The sequence below is a fragment of the Centruroides sculpturatus genome, unplaced genomic scaffold, assembly GCF_000671375.1.
Source record: "Centruroides sculpturatus isolate CEXI.00-Female unplaced genomic scaffold, Cexi_2.0 scaffold1060, whole genome shotgun sequence".
NCBI classification, from domain to species: Eukaryota; Metazoa; Arthropoda; class Arachnida; order Scorpiones; family Buthidae; genus Centruroides; species Centruroides sculpturatus.
Window position 1 is genome coordinate 209499 of NW_019385223.1, and position 16771 is coordinate 226269.

At 28.1% G+C, this 16771-nt stretch overlaps 1 protein-coding gene across 3 annotated transcripts in view; it reads right to left on the reverse strand.

Moving 5' to 3' along the window:
* The window catches only part of LOC111636359 (rab-like protein 6), a 45580-nt gene that overhangs the window by 13626 nt on the left and 15183 nt on the right, over nucleotides 1-16771 (reverse strand). For 2 of the 3 annotated variants that reach the window (XM_023381590.1, XM_023381592.1), the window contains exons 2-15: nucleotides 12829-12971; nucleotides 10415-10521; nucleotides 8116-8244; nucleotides 7939-8030; nucleotides 7012-7152; nucleotides 6837-6942; nucleotides 6622-6725; nucleotides 5583-5695; nucleotides 5268-5425; nucleotides 5090-5189; nucleotides 4852-5008; nucleotides 2459-2619; nucleotides 635-684; nucleotides 312-477 (exon numbers count right to left, since the gene is read on the reverse strand). In XM_023381590.1, coding sequence (XP_023237358.1) covers nucleotides 312-477; nucleotides 635-684; nucleotides 2459-2619; nucleotides 4852-5008; nucleotides 5090-5189; nucleotides 5268-5425; nucleotides 5583-5695; nucleotides 6622-6725; nucleotides 6837-6942; nucleotides 7012-7152; nucleotides 7939-8030; nucleotides 8116-8244; nucleotides 10415-10521; nucleotides 12829-12958 — 1714 coding nt within the window. In that variant the 5' untranslated portion in view covers nucleotides 12959-12971. Of the gene's footprint in view, nucleotides 1-311; nucleotides 478-634; nucleotides 685-2458; nucleotides 2620-4851; nucleotides 5009-5089; nucleotides 5190-5267; nucleotides 5426-5582; nucleotides 5696-6621; nucleotides 6726-6836; nucleotides 6943-7011; nucleotides 7153-7938; nucleotides 8031-8115; nucleotides 8245-10414; nucleotides 10522-12824; nucleotides 12972-16771 lie in introns of all 3 variants that reach the window. The other variant, XM_023381591.1, reaches the window with a different exon arrangement.

Genomic DNA, 16771 nt, shown 5'->3' on the forward strand with positions numbered 1-16771 from the left:
CAGAGTTGAATCTGTTAATGTCAAACAATTTGTTATGCAAACAGAACAAGCACATGCAAAAACGAATGGATCACGTGCCGACAAACTGTAATACAAATGTAATTATAAATTACATATTTATGACTTTTAATTAATTTCTACATAATAAACAACAGAAGAAACTGGAGAAAAACTTATAAGATGATGTTTAGTTTCTATCACTCCAGCAATTAAAATTTAATCATTTCTTTGGTTTCAATTTCTACAAAATAGAAACCAAAGAAAAATTTGTCAAGATTCAATTAATCTGTTGTTTATAATACAAGACTTACCGCTTGTTGTTCCATTTGTTGGTTTCTTTGAGAAAAGATAACCTTTTTCTAGAATACTTAAGTCTTCATTTTCAAGTCCGTAACATGGTACTACTGGCAAAGTTGAAGGAGTACTTATTTCATTTGACGTATTTGTTGCATTTTCTGACACATTCGATGGGATATCCTAACATAAAATTCGTAAAGTCAACATAATTGTTGTCATTTTAATATACATCAATTAAAAAATTAATAATAAGTTTAAGAATCTTTTAAAGCACTTTCTAATATGTCACCCAATTTATTGAGCAACGTCGAGCAAATTAAATTCTTATGCAACGTACCGACGTTGAGACAGGAACGGCAACTGGTGGCGTTTCAGTAATATTTTTATCTGAAAGATAAATATATTTATTTTAAAATAACAATTTAACTACAATACAATACCTATATGATAAAATTCTTATTGAACAGAGTGAAAAAACTGTTTTAAAAGATTATTTTCGTTAAAAGTTTTATACTACTTTCTCTTTACTGTGTTGGCTGGAAAGTTACATAAGATATGAAATATTTCAATTTCAATCTTTTTAAAAGGAAATCTACATATTGCCATAGAAGGATAAAATTATTCACATTTATCTTGTTTTCTTTAATCCCTTTGCACTTTAATTATAAATTTGAAATTATTCTGACAGTAATTTAATTAAAATGCCTCAATGTCCTTGACTTACTAAAATATAAATTTTTGTCTACAAGTATGTATCTTCTAATATCAGGACTTTGTAGAATTATCTGTAAAGCCAGTATAATAAGTCCTGATATTAGAAGATACGTACTTGTAGACGAAAATTTATATTTTATTCCGACAGTACTTTGAAGTGTTCAATTTTTCAGTAAAGTGTGTAAAAAATTATTTATAGAATTAGAAGTGCATCTAAAATGTTATGAAACTTAGTAATTTTGTTAGTTAATAATGAATGTTCATGCTGAAATGTCAAAAATTCATTTCATATTAATTGAACTGCTTCATAACACACAAAATGCTAACTTTCAGATGATGTAGATGAGAAGCTTCAAAAAATTTCCGGAAAGTGGTGATTATTTGTAAACATAATGCTATGTTTATGTTTGTATCAATTACAGTATAGCATTGATTATCCGAATCAATTGGGGATTGGGGTTGTTTGGAAAATTGATTTTTCGGATAACCGATTATGTAAAAATATATTAACCTACCCCATGTTGAAATTCGTTCAACAATTGGCATGTCCTTAAGTACTCTCATGGTTGTGCAGTACTGCCAGCTAAAACACGCACACCAACAAAAATAATATTGAAGTAGCCCAAGACATAGCCAAAAATTGCAGCGCTACAGCACTAGTGAAAATTTAAATTTGCCGACTGGAAAGCTTTCGGTTAATTGACGTTTCGGTTGATCGACATTCAGATAATCGATGCTCTACTGTAATTATAAAGTTAATTGATACAAGCATAAACTTGTGTGAGATTTGTTTTATCAGGTATTCATATCTAGCCCCCCATCAGACTTTTTTTTAGTTCCAAAATTTAAAAATACATTAAAAAGTGTTCACTGACAGCTGGCAGATCAATTTAAATGTTTTGTAGTACAGTGGCTTGGTTCAAAGAGCACAGATTTCTACTGGAAGGGCTTATAAAGGTAGTGACATTATGGAAAAATGTTTTACTTGAATAGAACATTTGAAAAATAAATTACTAAACTAAATTTGCTGTCGTTTTATTTACATTTTCTGGGAAGTTTTTGAACATTCCTTGTATGTACAGGTAGTAACATATAACATTTATCCGTTTGAAAGTTTTAATAAAAATTAAAGGGAAAAAACAATCAATAATTTCTTATTGCTTCTGATAACTTATATATATAATCAGAATACTCCAGTCATCTCAACAGTCTTAGAAATATTACTATTATGTAATTGTAATAAAAGAAATAATAAATTTTCCAACATCATCTTTTAATCCAATCCCTCTCTATACCGACAAAACTAATTAATACTGCATAGAAATAAAATGAAAACCTAAAATGAATTTTTAGGGAAAATAAGAGATACATAACCATCTTTATGTTATATTAAAAAAGGACATACCTTATATTTATTCAAAATATAATTATTTTATTTTAATATTACCATTTTCTTTCGTTTTTATTGGTTCTTCGTCACTACTGATGCTTTTATCGTTATCAATGGCACTAGTGTCTATGGAGAAATTATTAACTATACCACAACTATCTTCTGGATCTAAATCATCTTGAAATTCTGCTACCATGGGATTAACAGTCTCTCCTTCACTACATTAGAGAAAGTAAATCATCAGTTTTCTATGTAAAAATGTTTAAATTATTATATATACAAATGATGTATTCATATTAAAAATATTCTTAAGTGATAAATAACTACTATGTGACAATTAGCTCTCGTATTTTGCAACTTTGGCTTCGATCTTACTTGCAATTAATTGTTTACTTGTAATTGTTTACCGAGGACTATATTTAAATAAATCAAAGATAAGGCTGTCCAAGACGGATCACCATTTATTTTGCATTCCAGACTACACATACACATTAATGGTGACAGGCCTTCCTTTTTAGGCTTCATGCCGCCAAAAGGTAAAAAAAGTCCTTTAAAAAACACAAACATCCAATTAAAAGTAAAAGGAATCAGTGACACACAGACATCTTACTTCTCATCCATCTAGCCAATGGGTGGTTCTGCTTTTATCTACTAGAAAAGGTGCTGGAAGATGTAGATTGTAGTCTGGAGTGCAAAATAAATGGTGATCCCTCTTGGACAGACTTGTCTTTGATTTATTTAATAATAATCCTGCCATCGGACGGAAAAATTCAACAAAAAGAGGACTATATTTATTTTCAAATTCTGTTTTTTCTAAAGTTAGAGTTAAACATTTAATAAGCAAGAGAGTATTATTATTTATTAGCCTTATTAAAATTCATAAAATTTTATTAAAAAATAAACTAGAAACCTAACTAACAAAATTCAATGTAAGGCACTCCTCTACTTACGAATGGGTTAGGTTCCCGAGGTTTTGCTGTAAATCGAAAACTAAGCCAGAAAGTATATTTGTATACAGAATAATCACACATTGTTAGTGTTTGATCCTTCAATGTACTTAATAGAATACATTATGCTCATTTATCCATTTGCTACCATTTAGTAGTATTTCAAATGCAGTGTTTTTCGTCAAACACACTTGGTAATGTCGAGTTCAGTTTCTATAGTAATAGAGCCACACTTCTTGCATTTATCTCCACTACTAGATTTATTATTATGTTTTGGATGCAATTTTGAAGCACTAATCATAAAAATTTATAAAAATTGCAAACACTAGTGAAAAACGCTGTTACTTCAATGTTACCAACTTCCATATCAGCACACAAGCGATAATGGGATGTGAAAATTTGCACAAAAACGAAAAATTACAATACCCAATAGAAATAAATCCACATTATATATTTATTACTGGCTAAAGACTGACTTCGACACCACCCTATGATTGGCAAGAAAAATTCTGAATTCACGCAAAATTTAAATTTTAGATATACATCAAATTGTTAATAAGTCTGAAAGTTTGTAAGTCAAATGTTCATAAGTAGGGGAACTCCCGTATCTGTTTATACAGGATGAATCAAAGTATGCAGAAGATGCAGTTTCAAGCTCTATTCACGATCAATTGTCTCTTCCAGATTATTCTTAAATTGTTTAACTTATTTAAATTTAATTTCTAATTACTATTAGTGATGTAAGATGGTAGCCTAACTGCCTTTAAGCCAACTTATATAATTAATTACTAGTTAATTAGATTACTAGCCCAACAAATTGGAAATTAGGTATTTGAATTTAATGTTAATAAACTGTGCTTTATGATTACTTCTGCTACCTTTCAATTACTTGTTGAAAGTATTGGTAATTTTATTACAATTAACATTCAGAGTTTAATGCCCTTATTAAATAACTATTAGATATTTCTGCTTTAATAAAAGGAACCAATGAAATTCTAGGACAGACGTCTTTAAAAAATTATACAACTTTTAAAAATTATGGCATTAAACTGAAAGATTTTACAACATTGTATCTTTTCAGAATCTAAATTTCTGTCCAAGAGTTAAAAGAAAAAACCTTAAATTTCTAAAAAAATTAATTTTTTAAGATCTAAATTGCAGAGTGTTGCTATAATATATTGCTTAAATCTGTTACTGTAAACATATACACGTTCGAATCGGTTCAAAATATATGCTAATAAATGAGAAAATATTAATTTCTTTCCTAATTTTTTAAAAATTTAAACTAAATTTTTGTATAAATCCATAGCCTAATTGGATTTTCCAGTTTGTCTTAATTAAAATTCAACTATCAAAAAAGTAACATAATAAAATTTTATTATTATTTTTTATATACTGAATTAACATTAGACCGAAAGTATAATGATTGTTATTTTTATGCAACCATCATTTCACTTCAACTTAAAAAAATAGCATAAGTTAAAACATTTGTGCTGTTGTTACCTTTCACTTTCCTCTTCGACAGCAGGCATACCAGTATCTATTTCCAGTTTAGACATAGCAGCCTCTTCTAAGAAAGAATTAAAAGAATAATCTAAGTCCTCGGGGACAAAATCCTCTACTCTTTGTACAGGCTGATCGGAAGTTGTTGGAATTGGCTCTAAATAAATTTGCAACAAATTTTTTAAAATCAAATTTCAATCTATAATATCAGCTTTGAAATATATTTACAATCACATACCATTTTTAGTTTCTTCTACAACCGGAGTATTAGTATTAGTATTAACATTATTTGATGATTTACTAAATAACCGTGATATAAAACTTTCCTGTTTTTGTTCCTAATTAAAAGAAATCGATAGTTTCATTTACGATAAATACCTTAATATGCAACAAATTTAATGTTAAATCAACTTTACCACAGAAGGCAATGGACTAGATAACTGAGGCTGCTGTACATTTGTCGATGGCAAGACCGTAGAATTAACCGTCTGATTTAAACTGACCGGTACAGAAACACTTCTTGGCGTTCCGGTTGGTGAACTGACAGACTGAGTAGTAGCCTGATGATTCACAACTAATTTAAAGTACACATCTTTTAGTGGTTTTATTTGTGATAAATATTTGTAATTTTTAAAAATTTTTTCCTATTTTAAAAAATTATCCAGTGTCAATTTTGGATAGTGAAGTAATTAAGTATATATATATATATATAAAAACAGAAATTTTCATACAGTTAGGTATGGAAGAACTTGGTGGGAGACCATTTTGTATCTCGTTTGGTTTGACCGGCTGCGACAACTGTTCTGCCACTTGCCGTCTTCTATTTGTTAACGCTTCTAAAAAGCTGTTAAAATTACATAAGAAAATTTTTAGAAAAACATGAAAACACACGTTAAATACTCAAAATATAATATAATTGTTTTAAATTTTTATATGGATATCTGAATGATTAAATACTATAGTTTGGATTAAAGAAATTATTATTGTTGAGAATTTGAATAATTACAAACTTAAAACAAATTTTAAATGAATTCAAACAGGAGAAGCTTAAATGGACTGATGATGAACTGACAAATTTCAAAATAATTCACTTTTCAAATTTTAACAAGCATAATATGTATATATGAGAATCCACATTATTATCCACAACTTCAAAAACAGTGAATACAAATATTTTTGTCAGTTTTTCTTTCTTTTTAAATCTAACGTACATTAAACAAGAAATTTTTGTAGAACAGAAAGAGTGGTATTCTCTTATAACAACATTCTTCCTTGTCATATCATCTTTCCTTTTCAAGAAAACAAGAAAATTTTTAATTGGTTGTAAAACTTAAAAAAGCCATCTCAGTGCAATGAATAGAAATTATTCTTTCAATAAATAGTTCATCAGTAAGTCAATCACATTCATCAGTACTTATATACAGGATGACCCAGACTATCCATAAACTACTTTTAGCATGAAAGGAAGAGAGTTTTCATCAAAAATCATAAAAATTTTGTTAAGTAAATCAGGTATGCTCTAATGGTGATTATATTCAGCTTCAGAACTGGCCAGAAATGGGTTATCCTGACCAGAAGTCAAATTTTTAAATTTAGTTTTGGATTAAACTTTGACTTTAATTCAAAACTAAATTAAGAAAATTTTGTCTCAAACATTTTTACCGAAAACACCTTCACTGACCCTAAAACAACCCGTAATTCGTAATACAGAAAAAATGAAAATCTCAATAAAATAATATCAAGTAAAAATTTATTAAATTTGTCACTTACAGATCATAATTTTGGTCTTCAGATTCTTGTAAGAAATCTAATTCTTCTGAAGTTGCGTTAATCTCCTGAGAATTTATTTCAAGTTGTTTTAATAATGTCTCTCTCTGTGGAAGAAAAATAAGTTAAATTATTTGTAAAAATTAAAAAAAAAAAAATCTAAAACAATAGTAAGTTAATATATTTCTTGCAATCATTATTTAAAGGCATATATTTACCTGTAATTGCAAAAATGGTAAATTAAAGAATTTATGAAGGAACTTCAAACCAAATCCATTTCTCATTGATGCTTCGGCGTATCTTATCTGAGCACTACCTTCGGGTCTAAAAAGTAACATTTTAGAAAGATTCTTATAATATTTAAATATGTATCGCTCGGGTATAAAACACTACCTATCAAGGCCTTCGATAAAATATCTAACTTGATCTTCCGTCACTGTTCTGTGATGACCCATGTCCCTGTGATTGGCCAACACTAATATAGGAATGTGAAGAGGAACTAATTGGATTTCTCGTTGAACGTAAGCAAAGGTCCTAATAAAAACATAATATGACATGTTTATTATGTAGAATAAATAAATATTGAAAATCCAGATTATTTTTAAGCTAAAAATAATTAAATTATGGAATTTGATCTGTAGGTGGATAGCTTAACCATGTATCTTTAAACTAAACTCTATAATTTAACTAATTAATAATTAATTAATCATTATAATAATGACTCCTTTATAATTCATCTAAGAAGCAGTTCTTAGTACAACACCTAAAAAGCCTAAGTGCCAATTAAAACATTATACAAAATAAAAATGATTCTACTAATGTTGTGTGCTGCAACCTCTCATGCAACTGCACCCCTATATTAGATGCCACTGGACAAGTCCCAAACTGATTACAATAAGCAGATTCTATGAAAAAAGTTGACTGTATTTGTATTTAATTATGTTTCTATGGTTCAAGAAACACTTAGAAGACTCCAAATTAGTTTGTTTTTGTATTCAAATTATTTATATTTTTAATTTTAGTATATGCATCTTTGAATATTCTTGTGTCTTGGTATTTAGTTACAATACAACAGAGGAGAATAATTTTCTCATTAAAGAAACACCTAGACAGATTATTACTGTTTCAAAAAATATTTAAATAGCAAAAAATATATAAAATTTAAACCAAGATCAAACTATGCTTGATCTTGGTTTAAACTTCAGATAATAAATATTAAATAAAAAAAGAATTACCCAGTTTATTCAGAACACTTATACATAACACACAAATATCAGCATGATTAATATATTAAAATAATGAAATATCTGCATAACATACCATTGTTTAGTGATATCCATCATCATGATAACACCATTTGTTCCTTTGTATACATCTATAAACTCAGCATCAAGTGCAGGTTTTTCTGCCGACTAAATCATACATAAAATATTTAAATTAGCTTAAAATTGATAATTTTAAAATTATTAACTGTTTTTTTAGATAATAAACACATACTTCAATAACTGAATTATCCAATTTAAGTCCCTCAATTTTTTTTCTTTTCTTTCCTTTATCCACCACATCCCATACTTCAACTTTCACGACATCATCTGTTGCTTTATAATTCCACTGAATACTTGTTACCTAAATGTAAACACATCTATATATATAATCGAGATGGGTTGATGATAATAATAATAAGTGCAGAGCCCAAACGGTTAGGAGTTGAAAGTTGAAATTTGGTACACAGATAGGGTACGTCACGAAAATGCACACTAAGAAGGGATTTTTCGAAATTCCCCTGGGAAGAGAGACAGGATTAAGGCTTAACACTTCCATCAACAATGGAATTGTTAAGAGAAAGTGACGTGCAAGAGGCAGATGCAGATTTTTCGTTTTTGCGGGAAATCGAACATATTTTTAGACCCATCTAAAAATTCTCTGATCAGTCCGGAAACAGGGTGACCCAATTCTTGCATTCTGTGAAAACGGGTAAGGTTGACTATAATGTAATAATGTTAATCTTCCCTATCAGTTAGTTTCCCCGAGCAATGCCGGGCCTACCTGCTAGTTTATTAATATTTTCCTTATTGAAATCTTTAAAGTTATAAAAGTAATGTTTAAATTATATTTAAAATAAAAAAAAAAAATCACATTTTAAATATAAAATTTAATAATGTAATTAAATTTTATTCTGATAAGGAAATAATTAACAATAGTGCTTCAAAAACCAATGAATCCTGATGTTTAAGCAGTTAAGGCCAATCTGAGAACCTGGAAATGAATCTGGAATTTTTTGGGAAGTGGTCTATCCTAGATATGGCAGATTCTGGTCACCCTCATAGTGGGCTTGGCCAAACTCACGATGTGCTTGCTAAAAGGCCCTCTTAATACCCAAAGGGCAAAAAGTAAAAAAATATATATCTAAAAATCATTGCAAAATTATGTAAAATTATGAAAAAGCTCTTCTCTTAATATGTAAAAAGTTATATAATGATTCTTGTATTAGGAATATCAGCTGACTATAAGAATGAAGAGATCCGTGCATTGAAAGTAAGTGTTATTAAATTTTATGGCGATACCTTTTAAATTGTATGAAATTATACAACTATTTTTAAGTTTCTGGCTAAAGCAGACCGACAGCAAGACAGTTGAAATATACACACATAGGACTAAAATAAAATTTCCAAATTATCATCATAATTCATATGTTAATAGTTCACAGGCAGCACTAGACTTGCAATAAGTTTTGGCTTGGGAATGTATACCAAATATAAGCCCACATATGTACTCTACAGTACAGTACATGTATATTGCTGGCTGGATGACCAAAGATGTTTAGGCATCAGTTTCCATTCTGGACACTTAGTTCAATATGATTTCCATTCTGGACACTTAGGTCAAGTTTTGACCAGTTATTTACAAATTAGAATTATAAAATGCATATCGTGGTAGGCTGAATGTCAGTTTGCATGAGCCATTCCATGGTGACTCACATCCAAACTGGGACCAATCACTTTAAAATTTCAAGAAACAGGATATGTTTGTTGTGAGCCAAATATCTGTTTTTACGGACTATACCATGGTGGTTTATGGTATGAATTAGAATAAGACTTTAACTTTAATACAATAAACAAATAGATAAATAAACAAGCATTATCTATATATTTTTCTTGAGTGAAATATAACATTATTAAAACAAGGGATTGTCCACCGAGAAATTCAAGATTCAGACAGTGGAAATTGTGACACACTATTGTCAATTATCTTTTTATATAAATGAATATAATTTACTAGTTCCTGAATGATCTTTAGCATTATAAAACTATTCATGATAAAATAATACAGTGTTAGAAAGATTTAAAAACAGAATCTATAAATCTAACAATTATTTGCAACACATTTTATTATGTTTAGTTCTAGAATATTACACTTTGAGGTATTCTAATTTCATTCAACACAGTCAAACTAAAACATCTAGAATTGTTATCTTTGAGAAATGAAAAACCTATTCAACGTATCTAAGTTGAAATGGCCAGAAATGCTTTTTGATATTATTCTGTTATGTATGATGTTTTTATGTTATGTATGAGCATTTTAAACACCTAGAAGTGTCGTCTTCAAAAGATTCTCTCGGTGAAGATGGGTTAAGAGATCTGAAATTACTAAGAAAAGTTTACAGGGTATGTTAATATGACTGACTCCTCTGATAAAGCAAAATTCATGCAAATTTTCAGATTGAAGATTTCTTTACAATTTATAATGCATTTTACGATATTAATTTATATTGTTTTATTAAATGTAACTGACTTACTTGTATTTCTTCAGTAGGTATATATTCTTCTTTAAATTTTTGACCCTGTAATCTAAGGAAGAGACAACTTTTTCCTACATTTCGATCCCCCTTAATGATAATTTTCACTATAAAATAAACATATATGCAAAATTAAATAAACTATTATTTATTTATCAAAATTTTACATGAAAAAATTTAATCTTTTACTGATTAGCACAAATAATAAATATAATAGTAATTAATTAATTTATAAATGTAAAGATCAGAATAAATTTAATAAAAAATCCTAATATGTAAATATAATACTGTGAATAAACTGGTGCTTTACCATCATCTGACATTCTGAACTCAAGGAACTCCAGGATGCTAATCATCATAGTGAATGCCTGGGCTTATATGTATTACTTGAGTATACTATGTATAAAATACTGTACATATATTCAGAATAAGGTATGTATAATAAAATTTTGTTTTGTACATTCAGAAACATTGGAATAAAATGTTATTGTAGTAAAAACATAAGTGAAATGTTTTAAATACATTTTAATGTTCTTCTGTTAATTGTAAATGGTTGCATAAGTGTATAACAAGCTTGAAATGAAGCATAAATTTATACAAAATTTCATTTGTGGTACCTGCTGATATATGCAACTCCTGCATAAAACAAAACCGTACCGTGTTTCACTCTTCATTCTAAATGGTACAATTCTCTTGAGTTGGCAAAACATTTATGTATTGGTGAAGAAATTAGGGTATTTATTTTCACATTTATAAAGAAACTCAAATAGAGAATAAAATTATAATGTACACTTTACAGAAACTAGAAGAAAAGAATTAATTCCAGTATAAAAGTTATACATAAAATAAAAACCTATATTTATTAAAAAGCTTATTTGTGTTTTAATTATTATTATTATTATTTAGGAATAATTTAAAATTAATGTTAAAATTTTTTATGTTAAATGTAGTAAAAACGTGTGAATTATGCTGCTACTTTAATTTTAACTTTTTTATAATAAATGAAAAAAACAAGACAATGTTTGACTTATAGCAATTTTATTTGAAGGATTAATTTTCAATTTTGCACAACGAACAATGCAGAATAATGCATTTTGAACAATAATCCTTATTTTTCAAAGGCTGATTATAATATTGTAAAATTTATTTAAAGAAAACACCAATCAAATTTTATTTATGTCCACAAATTACTTAACACACACAGTTGAGTGGTTATGGAGGTAATCATTACATGTTACATGGGATTGCGGGTGTTTTTGGAAGTGTTTACAACAACATTATGCTAAACACAATGCTAGGATCTAACCCTTGGAAAACAGAATGATTCATTGTTATTTCTGAAGTGTTGCATAGCAAACAATACTGTTTATGTTGCTGCTGTGTACATTATGATGCACGTAATTAATAAAATAATGTAATGTTCAGTACTCCATGTTGTGTATTATTTCTTAGTAAAATTAAGGGAGTTAATTGAGGCTATGCATTTTATGTAATTTCAGGGTAGGCATGTGTAACACTGTACAGTGTTACACATGCCTACCCTGTTACAGGGGTGGGATGATAGTTGAAAAGTATAATAAGTCTAATTACTTGTAGAATAAAATTGAATATAAAATATCAATTGCATATATTTTGAAATTAATAAATGATTAAAACAATTGTTATATGAAATGTAATTTACATCTCCTTTATTGCAAACATTATGCCAAATACAAGAATACAACATTATGCATAGAATATGAGAAGAAAATATATTTAAAAAAATTCCGCAACTATAGATAATTCATTCTAGAATTACAATAACTATCGGCTTCTTCTGGAGTATTATAAAATTTTCTATAATTTATAACCTAAGCACTTTTGGATACACCTGGTCCATTTTCAGAGTGAATATTCCAAATTCCATCAAGTGCTACTTCTATTTTGAATGCCTCATCTACATTTTTAAAATGGAATCTGACCCTTCATGTTCTTAATTCTCCAACAAATTCTGATTTGAATTTAATAATACAAAGTGTTCAAAATAGTAGCAGCAATTAACGGAATAGGAAACTTCGGATGTTTCTCTAACTCTGAAGATGGATGATACGTATCCTAAAGTGCTTAGGTTACAGAATATAGAAAATTTTGTAGTTATTGTAATTATACACAAAACTATGGAGTGTAATAATAGTCAATGCATGCTAACTTGAATCTTTAATTTAATTCTTTCTTAATATTTTAAAGTATCTTCTATTTGTTTTTACATATGAAATAGTAAGTTTATAAAGACAAAAAGAATCTGAAAAGGATAATAAAATTTATGATAAATCCCAATAAACTGGACTTATTTTCATAAATTTTAAACTATTAAAATAGTTACTTATATATTCTTCTAGAAAATATATTGCGAATAAATTTATAAACATACTAACTGTTATACTGAACTCCTCTTGCAAATTTTCTTTGTAGGCTCTGTCCCATAGCCTGCATACCAGGCGGAGGTTGCCCTTTAATTCCAACAGAATCATTGCTACTGACTAATTTCTTTAAAGCAGTAAACATTGTAAGGAATCTTCTGTAAAAATATAGAAAAAAAAAACAACTTTAAATTGTAATTTCCTAATTACTATTAAGAAAAAATTTTAAACCAAAACAATTTCAACAAAAGTAATGCTTAATTATAATGGAAATTTATATTATTAATGATTTATTAATTATTCAAAGTCAAAAATATTTATAAATAAGCAATTTCCTTTTATCACCAAACAGCAACTATAAAAATTAATAACTTTATATAAAGGGAAGAAAGATAAAAATATAAATCATGTAGTTTATTCAAATTTAAATGGCCCTATATTATGGAATTTATAAAGCACATTATTTTAAGAGACATTTTTATTTTCTACATTTCATTAATTTATGCTTTCATTTACTGATTAATTCTTTGAAAACATTAAAATACTATATCTTAATATTTTTATCAGTATGTCTGTAAACAATTATGAGCTAAAATTATTGTGACGTCGTCACAATGCCGAGCTGCAATTTTTTTATTTACTTATACTTTAAAATATATGCTCTTGATCTCAAATTAGTAGTCTTGCACCTCTACATCATACTTTTTCTGATAACAACAGTCATGCCAGTCATCTATGTAATTTTGTTCTGAGGTTAATTTTTTTAATCGAAATCATATTACTTCCTGTCTAGATCACAAGTTCATATATAATCAATCAGGGTATCTTGCCCCCTAAGTTTTCCACATCTGGTCTTGAATCTCATGTATTTAACACTGTTCTTGAGATTAATTAAGGAAGGACAGATAGACAACTGGACAGACGAAGGTGGGAATTATAAGACTACAATTTTTTCAAATTACGAAATTAGTTTGCCAGTTTGATTTGTCTGACAATATGATTTTAGACTGTAAGAAATAGATTTATTTTTACTATCAAATAATCTGCTGGAATTTTATCAGGCTATATTAAGGCTAATTAATAATAAGATATGAAGAAATTTGGCTAATGGTAGAGAGTTAATTAAGCTGCCATCTCATGAATTTATTACAAGATGATGGTTTATGCATCTATTTCTAGCAAAACTGCCATATTTGTGACATTACTATTTTGGATTTACAGTAGAGCATCGATTATCCGAATGTCAATTAACTGAAAGCTTTCCAGTCGGCAAATTTAAATTTCTGCTAGTGCTGTGGCGCTGCAATCTTTGGCTATGTCTTGGGCTACTCCAATATTATTTTTGTTGGTGTGCGTGTTTCAGCTGGCAGTACTAACGCAATCATGAGAGGGCACTTAAGGACGTGCCAGGATTTGAACGAATTTCAACATGGGCTAGCTTAATATATTTTTTCGTACATAATCAGTTTTCTGAACAACCCCAATCGATTCGGATAATCGATACTCTACTATAATTTCATCCATTAAATACTTTTATTCACATTTAATAAATTATTGATTAAAATATAAAATTGTACAATAACTGCATTGCAATTTTAAAAAACAAGTGCAAGACTTGAAAAAGTATTTCATTTTATTACACATTTTAACATCTTTTTGGCATCTTGAGTAACAAAATTCCAGACAAAATACATTTTCTGTTTTACAAAAATAATCCCTCTTCAGTTGCCTTTTGACTCTCTAGTGCCTATTTTAAAAATGATACTGAGATGTATGGTATGTTAAAATCACCGAATACACATTTAATAAGGTTAAAACACTCCTTCCCAATAATAGTAAAACATTATGTTTTATTTAAAAAATTTCCACCTTTCCATAGAAGATTACAATAATTAAAGTACAGTAGATCCCCCTATAAAAGGGTTCATATAGTTCGGATTCCTATATGACGGTGAAAAAATTGCGAACGTATTTGTATAAACACGCTAAAAGAGACTCGTATAATTCAGTAAAACGTCATCGCCGACTCATGTCGCGACAGGATTGATCGAATCTAGACCAATAGCGGATATTGCACAAACCGTTGAGTTTAAACGAGCAGCGGACCTACTAAAAACCATTTATTATTTAACGTCCATAAAAATTATATTTATATTAATAATGTCTCCAAAGTTCAGCAAAGTTTTCGCAGAAAAATAATTTATCAGGAAGCATGCGAGTGCCATTCAATGCACCGCTCCACGATGAAAACAAGCTTAAGTGGCGTTGTCGAATGGTGCACACCCGGTAAGTAATCCTACAATTTTTTGTTTACAGCATAGTTTATATGGATTATTCCCAAAAAATTATATGTATTCTGGAAATGTTGAGTCGAATTAGTCTAGAATCGATTAATTTGATGGAAGGAAACCTTTCAAACAGCTGTAGTCCATAAACTGCATACATACCGGGCTGTGATTGGCTCATGTATTTAAGGACTCGTAAAACATCAATTTCATAAAGAACGGAACGTATCTACCGTGTTATAGGGGAGGTCGACTGTACATTAAATTACTTTAATGTAATTTAAAATAACTTTGTTTATACCCTTATTTTTAGGCAATCCAATAACTGATAAGATTAATAATGTGAAATTATTATTAATGAATATGATTAAAAATGTAATTGATAAGATTTTAGATAACTATTGTAAAAATTTTGATAAATTTAATTGTTCTTCCTCTTTTCCCTTTTAAATAATAAAGATGTGCAATTTAAAACAAAATTACGTACAAATTAAAAAAAAAAAATTTGCTGAAAGCTCTTCAATTAAAATAAAAATATTTAAAATGTTCTTAAGTTGAAATTAAGCAGTTATATAAAGTAAACAACAAGGCAACATTGATATTTAAACTAAATAAAGAAATAAAATAAACTTCTACAAACATTTTTGTCTTAATATCAGAATTCTCCTGTGCGCTTATTCTAATAATTAATTAATTAGTTAATTACCATAAAAAGCTTGCAGGAAAAGGTTTTAATTAAAGTACAGAATCATTCTTATCATCAGAAATTATACAAATACAATATTTATTAATTAAATTACAATGGCAAAGGTTCTGAAAACTAATGGGTACCATCCCCAAATACAATAACATTTCAAATAAAAGATACGTATACAAAGATCCCATTAAAAATTTAATGCACACGACAAACAGAATATTTAACATTCCGGGTTCGAGTTTTTACGTAAGTGGATTCCTTTCTTCCCGAAAATCTTGAGAATAAAATCATACTTAATTACATTTATTATTATAGGATATACAATTAGATATTACTATTATTATTAAATTTAGTAAAATAATATTTCATAAATGTATAGTGAGTTAAAGAATGGTATAGATACCCAACAAAACACACGACAATGGTTGTTTAATACTGCCTAAAGCATTTGTTTTAAAGTAAGTTTTTGCATTTCATGCTGGAATTTTGGGTTTTATTGGATATCTATGCTTGTTATCCAGTATCCTGAAGTTTTAAAGTTGAAATAGTTGGTTTAAATTGTTGTTAACAAATAGAGCCCTTTTAAAAATAGAGCCTGAAGTAGCCACACTATGTAAATTCAGCCCTAAATATATCAAAATTAATACTACTAGTTATCATCTTTTAATATTCTTATATATACTACTTTTTACTTACCATGTACTAGTTATTTTTACTAATAATTTTAAAGAACTGTTATATTTGAAAATAATTACATCTACAGATAACAACTATCTAATTTTGAATTCAAACTTATTTAGATATATTTTTGAATATATTAATACAAAGCAGTAATGTTACTTTCAAATAACATTACAACTTTGCATAAAATTTAAACAAAAATGGCAATTCATTTTTCTACATCATTACATATACAAAATATTTCTTCAATAATAATTAAAAAGGAATGTATATAATAAACTGATGTTTACAGTAT